At 34.2% G+C, this 9,243-nt stretch overlaps 1 protein-coding gene across 1 annotated transcript; it reads right to left on the bottom strand.

The window, feature by feature from the left end:
• Nucleotides 1–1,173: 1,173 nt before the first annotated feature.
• LOC108321458 (pyruvate dehydrogenase E1 component subunit alpha, mitochondrial) lies at nucleotides 1,174–8,131 on the bottom strand. Its single transcript, XM_017553214.2, has 8 exons — nucleotides 7,318–8,131; nucleotides 6,981–7,060; nucleotides 3,881–3,958; nucleotides 3,673–3,768; nucleotides 3,503–3,574; nucleotides 2,349–2,402; nucleotides 2,178–2,243; nucleotides 1,174–1,539 (listed from the first exon to the last, which is right to left on the bottom strand). The coding sequence occupies exons 1-8, from the start codon at nucleotides 8,009–8,011 to the stop codon at nucleotides 1,495–1,497; spliced, it is 1,185 nt and encodes a 394-aa protein (XP_017408703.1). The 5' UTR covers nucleotides 8,012–8,131; the 3' UTR covers nucleotides 1,174–1,494.
• Between the last annotated feature and the right edge of the window lie 1,112 nt (nucleotides 8,132–9,243).

Here is a 9,243-nt window from a genome sequence, read left to right on the forward strand (position 1 = left end):
GGAATTTGAATTGTGTTTTAATTGATTAAAAAATATTTTAATATGTTAAAATGTTTTTGTTTTTTCTTGTTGGGTTTGAAAGGAAGAAGTTGTAATCGTTTCAAATCTTAGAGATTTACAATTTACTCTATTTTCATCAATTAAAATGAATTTTCAATAGATTAAAACCATGTAAAGTTTTAAATATTATATTTACTTCTCTAATTGATTAAAACAATAATTAAATAAATTAAAACCAGTTAAAGAGAAGATTTTATAGATAAAGAATTTTAATGCATTAATATAAAAACAAGCATATTAATCATAATGAAATTGAACAAAATGTTTTTCATGAATGGGGAAATACTTTTGCAAATTAGAGAGGTGTTTTGCTTGAAATGGAATCACTTTATTAAAATTTCACAAGTCGACTTGGTCTTCAAAGGTAGTTTGAAAGCATGTAGGAGGTGATGCTCGAATTGTCAATGACGCGTGTAATATAAACATTCTATTCGTAAACATTTGAGTTTGAGCAATTAACAACTTTTCAATAGCTAAATTTTAATACTGATACATGTAATATGAAATAAATCATTGTTATCATATTTGTTGCACTGACTATTAGTTTATCAAATTTGACTTACCCGTCAAGCATATTACGATATTGAGTTTTGAAGTCATTAATCACTTCCAATTGTGATTTCACCTCTCCTTCTCTTGTTAGGAGAGTTAAGTTGCTAACTTTACTTGGTCAAGCACCTTTTGTGGGATTCCAATACTTGTTAACTTGTTTCAAAGAAAGATATTTAGATACTTGCAAACTCGTAAGAAACTATAATATCATCTTTAACTCAAAATATTAAGTGAATAGATTTATTTAAGTGAATAGATTTATAATTATATGAGACTTCAACAATATCTCATAAAGTGAGTCTCTTTCATATTATTATACTCTCTCTCAAACAAATATATCCTTATCCGAACCAGTGAAGATAAACTGATAACTAATGCCATTTTGAACTATCAAACTCTAAACAGCTAGAGAGGACAGAAAAGTTCTAAACAAGCGTGATTGACATAGAAGTAGGATGTTAAATACCAGTAAAAGAAAATTATGAACCTATGTCAACACTTCAGTCAGATCACTCTTTTGACTGTCCAAAGAAACACTAACTTTTAATAGCCAGAAAATGATTTCAATAGAACACAATCTTGTGAATACTTAATTATAAAATAATGGCACAATTTTGCCACCAATTATATAAGTTTTATACAACGAAATCCTCAAAATTTGCAGGACACTATTTGCATGATTAATCAATTGATAACGCTATGATTGTTAGAACCTCCAATAATATTACACTGCAAACATTAATTTCCGCCACAGTTTGATATACAATTTGGGGTTGGGGAAAGCTCAGCAAACAGGCAAGGATGATCGTCTGAACCTTTTAGTCTTCATTATTTTGACAGATCTGAAATTAGGGAATATAAATTCAAAGGAAAGGTTTTCCATCAGGGCAAGGTAGCTTTAAGTTCTTTCCTATCAGCGCCCCAAGCCTGAAATTCAGAAGATCACCAATCAGACTTGAATAAAACACATCATCCACCAAGTAACTAAAAATATTTACTAGAACCAAACAGCATATGCATCTAATTTTCACGTAATTTTAAAAATTGGATCTGTTTTCACTTCGAGAATTGAACAGCTTATAAATAAAATCAACCCATCCATGCTAAATTAATCTTCCCATCACGATTTCAAATATCAAAACTCTTATTTAAAGTACTCTCTCCGTTTCAAAAATGACATTTGACAGGTTTTAATTGGTTTTAAATTATGAGACTTCTACGAAACTACGTACTAACTATTTTTTCTCTTCAACTATATCCGTAACTTTTTGGTATCTCCATTAAGAAGAATAAGAGATTATTAATGGAATGAAGAAGCGAATTAAGTGAGCTTATTATATCCTTGAAATTGAGAATACTACATGAGTTTCTTAATCCTTGTACAAAGCCTTAAACAACAATTATTTTGAATCGGAAGGAGTAATAGTTTCCCCAATTTTAAGAAAAAGACTATTGCATCTTTCATGTATCTTTTGATTGGTTATACCCAAATTCATGTAACATTTGATAACAACAGAATAAAGAAAGCTAGACAAAAGAATGAGTAAAGATGAAATTTTCACTACCTCAACACCTAAACCTTTAACATATACGTTCTTAAATAAATCAGATGGCTCGGGCATTTGACTTTCCTGGAAATCAGAAAAGAATATAACTCTGAGAGACTGTAAATCACATAGCACTGCAAAAGATGGAAATATGTGGGATACCAAAATTAGTAAGAGAAGAATAAACACCTTTGCTTTGGCAATGACTTCGTCAACTTCTTTTCTTGCTTCCTTTTCAATGTCCTGAAAGATGTGGATAATAATTTAGCGTGAAATTCTAATGTTCCATCAACATTAATATGATAATAGGAACTTTGATTCCTCTAAATCAAAACACAATAAAAAGGAAAATGGTTACAGGTTGTTCAAGGGGTTTTCTTCTCCCCAGTCTTATGGCCCCAAACCCTCGCTCAATGTCAAGGAAAGAGGATTGAAAAGGTAATGATAGGTGTAGTATTTACTAGAATGGAAGATATCGTATGGAGTGTATCCCCACCTGCCCCAAATCAAAAAGGATCTACTCCATCAAACAACTTTACAGCAGAAAGAGAATAAAAGAAAAATCAATTTGAATACCAGCCTCTCTGCTGTATCGTGATTTGAGTTTTACTCGCGACATATCACTTTCACAAACCTAACTACCTGATACAGCTTATCCTCCTTGTTTTGAGCATTACCATATTCCTACCCTTTCTAGTAGACAATTGTCAAACATGACTGTTCTCTCTATGTCCTGCTGTTTGAATTGGGACTTTAAACTACTTGGCCATAAAGTTCCCTCTTTCCCTGCATTCCTAATACTATTGCTTGTCTAACATTAGTATACGAGACACTTGCGTGATAAACTAGAAGCCGTTCCCAATGGGCAGAAAATTTGTGACACTTATTCCAACTTTAAAGAAAATCATGACACATAATCCACTATAGACAAACAGGTCATATCATCATTCAACACATGGCATAAAATAACTTTCTGGCAGAATAAAGCTCAAGTAAACAGTAAATATCATAATTAAAGTCTACCGAGTACATGATAATTAACCTGAGAGAACAACTATTTTAATATAGCTACAATATTATGAAAAAATAGAATTGCACAATTTCATAAAAATAACAATTGGAAATCTATTATATTAACATAAAATTTACACATTCCTAGATGACCTACGGCACCACAAGAAAACTGTTTCATGGACTTGAAAAGTAAAATACCACAACGCCAAGATAAAATTGACCACAAATATTAAGATGAAAGCAAGACTACAGGAGTATTTAAAACAAAACAAACACATCACATTTTAAAATTGACGTGTGGAGCTTGAGTACAAACTTCACTCAATCACCTTTAGCTCCTTTTCAGTAGAAATCTCATGAACCAATAGCAGCTTTCTTACTCTTTCAATTGGATCACGCTCCTATAATCAAATGACATGAGTAAATAAAAGAGATAGAGTAAAATCCTCAATACAATTAAAATAATAAGACATATAATCATGGTCATAGTAATATATACCTGTCTCACACCAGAAATTTCATCACGTGTGCGGTATGTGCTACCAGGATCAGACATGGAGTGGCCATGGTATCTGTATGTGTCCATTTCAAGAATCTGGGCAAAATAATTAAGAAGAGAAACAATTATTATAATATAAGAGAATAAAAGAATCAAGCTAAACATAAATTAAGAAATATAAGTACAAATTAAAAGTAAATTTACTCACAATGGGGCCATTCTTCAAAGCAAACTCCTTGGCAAATTTACAAGCTTGTTTCACAGCAAGAACATCCATGCCATCTACCTGCACAAATATACTTCCAAAATGATAAAAAAAAATGTGTTCACGAAAAGACTACAGTGTATATTCAACTATGTGCATATATAGCTATCAATCAAGGATTGCATCCCGCCAATCTTGAGCTACCACTAACCAGCAACAAAAATTGCCACAAAAGTAGGGCAGACAATGGAAGGGCTGCTATATCATAGTTGTTAGAAGTCCCACATCGACTAAGGTCAATTTAGGGTATATAAGTAGGTGCAAACCTCACCTTACAAGCTGGTTTTGTAGGATTTAGTTAGGCTTAAAGTCCACTTCTTAACAATAGTTTTATATAAAACACAAATAATTTATTTACACTATACACACATACATGCTCTAAATAAAAGCATTTATAATTGAACATGATAGAGATACAAACATGAAAAAAGAGGTTGAATAGCGCTGTGTTATGTTTTTAGGCAGATCAAAAGCTTTTATATGAATTTCCTTTTAAACACAGCTTCATGCAGCTAAAAAAAGTTGTTGGCAATAGACAAATGGATATTGTCTAATGAATTAAGACTATAATTTTTTTTTAATTAAACCTTAGTTTTTTGGTAAAGGATCTTTTCACAATCAAATTCCACCTTTGCTTACAGAATATGCATAAAAGATAAGGGATCAGAAATATTAACATAATCTTTTATATTCATTCACCAAATAACCTTGGGCAGTTTCCAGTCCTTGATAAACAAGTATTGTTTACCAAGATGACAATGATACAAGGTTAAACTAATCTTCATAACCCTTCTTACAGTAATATACCCAAGTTCAATCCAATTGTTCTTGAACACGAGCCTCTTCAAGCTCTACACACCTTGTGTTTAAAAATAAAATATAGCATACTATCACCCCATGATGAACAATGAGGACTATGACTGATAGTTGCCAAGTCTCTTTTATGGATATATAAGAAATGCATTAAGAAGAAAAATAAAATGTAGCTAGAGTACAAGTTATTACAGTTTCTCTGTAGCCAGCGACATTAATTTTCGCTCTCGCTATTTATACATGTTCTTTTAAGAGATGTCGAGGTATTCTTCAGTCTGAACACACTTCAACCAAATTTAAACACGGTTGCATTCAATGTCATATGTTGAAGTAATTTCAGATCATGAAGTCACCTTTGTCCCTCTAGGCTTGACAGTGTGAGTGTACTCAGCTATTGTAATTCGGCAACTGTCACTATTTAGCTGGACTCAGTTACATGTAAATTACAGCCGTTGTAATGTGACAGCTGTCACTAGTTAGCTAGAGTTACTTACTGGTTATCCCGTATAAATACTGTTTCCGTAACAGCACAATGTAGTAATTAATTTCATAAAATAAACTCCGATGTTTCTTTTCACAATTCTCTAAGAATCCAAGCACAACAACTGCAAACTTTACTCCTCAAGATGGTTCTTGAAGATGCTTGGTTTCAAAAATCTTGCACGGAATCAAATCACTCATTGATTCTCTTGCTTCAGTAGGTGTGATATAGTTTCTCATCAAGAACATTTTGACGCCACCCTTAAAGGACTTCCACAGTATTATAGTTCGAAAATTTGTTGTATCCATAGGAAATTTGAGCCTCTTCCAATTAAAGAAATGGAATCACTTATATTAGCACAAGCTAAGGTTACAGGAATTTCACAAAAAAATTGATCAATGAATCCACTCCATTAACTTAAGCCATTTTAATGGGCCTAACAGTTCTCTGCCTCCTAAGGTTTCAAGCTCCTCTCAAGCACAAATTCATTCTAATAAGTCTAGTATTTTTGTTTATACTAGTTCCAAACACCTGTAGCATTTACGACAACCCAATAGCAATGTTTTGAAACTTGTACTGCCACACTGTAATTTACCTTCAAATAAAGTCAGTCATGTGTTATGTTTTGCTTGTTGTTTGGGGAAATGTCACTGTATTTATGCTCCCCTTTCCCCCATTATTTATCAATATCCTTTAGAACTTGTTTACAGTGATATGTGGGGTCTATGTCATGCCTTCCACACAAAACTATCTTTATTATATGACTTTTTTATGTCATTTTGTGCTTTATGTGGATTTATCTCTTGAAAAGTAAGTATGGGGCTCTTTAAGTGCTCAAACACTTCAAAACCATGGCAGAATTAGTATTTGGGACTCCCCTTATGAAGTCTCTTCAAACTGACTGGGATGAGGAATACAAAGCATTTACTAAGTACCTAACTAACTTAGAAGACGTAAGCCAACAGTTCAGCGGGTCTCACCCTCTTGAGTCATGCCTCGCTTCATTTAAAATTTTCAAGCAATGCTTTCCTCACTGTTGTTTATTTAATTAATTGCCTGCCTACAACATCCCTCGATTTTGTTGTCCCTTGTACTTCCTTGTTCAAACAACCACCTGATATCACTTCCTAAAAGTTTTTGGTTGCACCTGTATTCCTTTACTTCACCCCAACGATCCCAAAAACATAACTTTCACTCCCACTAATGCATAATTTTAGGCTACGCCGCCTCTCAGAAGGTACAATATTCATCTCTAAAGACAATGCCTTTAATGAAACTCAATTTCGTTACCAAGAACCTTTTTTTTCTTCCCTTTTCCGACCTACCTCTTCTACACCCATTTTATCTCCTGCACAATTCCTATTGTTCCCCCAAGCCACAACCTCTTCATTCCACTTCTCCTTCCCAGTCCATTCACTACAAAACTCTAAATCTATCACTCTATCTCAACCTTCGACTCTGTTTCTCCTCTACCCCAACCTGCCAATGTCCATCAATCTAACTCGAAATCAAATAATCAATAACAAGAGTCGTTGCCCAGACAGACATTCAACTATGTGAACAAAGAGGAAGTCTGGAAATGAAAAAAAATAGCCAAAAAGGACAATATATAAAAATTGAGGGTGCAGAAACAACACAACACAGGAGAAGTCAACACTAATCAGGCTTCACTGCAATGTGCGAACAGTGAGCCATTCAATACTCACAACGCATTTCCTTAAACAAAATAAAGCCATAAATCTCTCTAACCTTCAATCCAGGAGCATAATCCCCACGCTTGTAATAAGCAGGACTCTTAGCAGCTCTCCACTCAGCAGTCCCCATTCCATCTGTCCCACAAATCAAACTAAATTAATCCTCAACCCAAATAAAAGAAGGCCTCGTTCCGATAATTTATCAATAAGCACTACTAAGCTTCTCCTAAGTTAAAATTAACTTATGTGTAAGCTCAAATAAACTTTTGGAGAACTTGCCAGAGAATTTCGGCAAATTTTAACTTATGAGCAAAGCTTATTCAAAAAAGAATCCAAACAAGTCTAAAACCACCTCACGTTTCAAGTCACTAATCAAACAAGGTCAAACTCACAATGGTTATTCTCGCAGACAAAAATAGAAGGAAGATCCCAAAGCGCAGCAATGTTAAGCGCCTCGAACAACTGCCCCTGATTGGCAGCACCATCACCGTACAAAGAAAACGTAACAGTCTCATCCTTAGAATACTTCTGAGCAAAAGCCAATCCACAACCAAGCGGAACCTGAGCCCCTACAATGCCATGCCCACCGTAGAAGCCACCCTCTTTCCTGTAAAAGTGCATGGAACCACCTTTCCCCTTAGAGCAACCGTCGCGGCGGCCCATGAGCTCGGCGAAGACCTCGATCAGGGTTCCGCCGCGGCTCAGGAAGGTGCAGTGGTCACGGTAAGCAGTGATGATGCAGTCCTTGCGCGTGATCGCGGCCTCCATCCCCACCGCAACGGCCTCCTGCCCATCGTAGAGATGGCAGAAGCCGCGGATCAGCTTGGCCTTATAGAGGGAATCCGCCGCGATCTCCATTCGCCGCATCAGCGCCATGTTACGGAAGAACGAGAAGAGCTCCGCCGCCGAGGTCTCGACGGCGCGTGAAGGCTCTTCGCAGCGATGGGCGGTGAAGGGAAGCGAAGTGTCCACGGTGAGAGGTTCCGTGGACAACGAGGACAACGAACGTCGTCGTAGCGACAAATAAGAGGAAAGGGGTTTCAGCAGATTCAATGGCGATGGCGAAGCAACTCGCGATAGAGCCATTTGGATCGAAAGAATGAGGCAAGAAACCAAAAATGAAATTATTTGAAAATTGGGTTAGATTTTAGAAGAAAAGAAAAAGTAGTTAGATGCAGGGTTAGGTGGGAGTGACGATGGAAGAGTGACAAAGATAGAACGAAAAGGAATTTCGATTCGGTGTTAAATCAATGATGGAGTCATGTACATTCTCCACTAATGTACATCGTAGATCTTCCTCAATGGCTCTGGTTGAGTCACGTTTCATTCGAGCACCTCGTTCTGTCCCACGTGGATTAATATAAACCGTTAGACATAGATCGAACTTGCCACTACATTAATTTTGAATGCACAGAATCCATATCCCACAACAGGAGAATTTTTGTTTCGTTCTTATGATTAAAAGTACTTGAATTAGCAGACCTTGTCCCCTGCTAAACAAAAAATTACTATGTTCTTCTACCACATCTTTTCCTCTCTCTATACTTATCTCATTTTGTTCTTTTCAATTTAATATTATAAATTGGATTATTTATTATTATATAATTCTGTAATTTTTATTATTTCATTTTATCAAATATTTAATAAATATGTTAACTTGAAAGTGAACCATAATATAGAGAATTATCTCAGAGATTAAGAAACAAAAATGCAAATAATTAAGGAACTAAAATTACTAAAATGATTAGTATTAAATATGTTTATAGTTTAAAATTAGAATTTATCTATCAAATTTTATATGTTTTAATCTTTAAGAATAAATTAATATAATTCTCTTAATTAAAAAAAATTAACATGTTAAATTCATATTTAAGTTTAAATATAAAAACAAGTAAAAAATATAAAAGTTATATTACATGACTATATATAACCTATATCAAAATTCATATAGGAATAAAAGTTAACTAATAATTTTATTACCCAAGGTTAATGTTATATTTTTTAATAATAAAAATTAAAAATTCTACTTTTATTAGACTATATTGTAGTTACTTTTTCTAAAATATATTTTAACTGACTAAAAAAAGCTTATAGTTTGAAGTAAATATATGACTTAATAGTCTTATTTGTCTCTAATTTTGTTCGATTGTGTCAATTTGGTTCTTATTTTAAAAAAGTGGCAATTTAGTCCTGACTTAGTATATTTTGTGTCAACGTCGTCCCGTTCGTTAAAAAGAGAGAAACAAAGTTAATTGATTGATGACATGACAATACATATTGATAACATGTCATTTTTAGACTTAAAGCGTGGTGACGTG

The sequence above is a fragment of the Vigna angularis genome, chromosome 1 (genome assembly GCF_016808095.1).
Source record: "Vigna angularis cultivar LongXiaoDou No.4 chromosome 1, ASM1680809v1, whole genome shotgun sequence".
In the NCBI taxonomy this organism is placed as follows: Eukaryota; Viridiplantae; Streptophyta; class Magnoliopsida; order Fabales; family Fabaceae; genus Vigna; species Vigna angularis.

Bases quoted from the DNA above. Each gene is read 5' to 3' on its own strand.
- LOC108321458 (XM_017553214.2), bottom strand. From the start codon at position 8,011: ATGGCTCTATCGCGAGTTGCTTCGCCATCGCCATTGAATCTGCTGAAA. The intron at 2,403-3,502 runs GTGATTGAGTGA...CACATCTTTCAG, and splicing joins CTACTGAAAAGGAGCTAAAG to GACATTGAAAAGGAAGCAAG. The intron at 1,540-2,177 runs GTAGTGAAAATT...TCTGAATTTCAG, and splicing joins TTAAAGGTTTAGGTGTTGAG to GCTTGGGGCGCTGATAGGAA.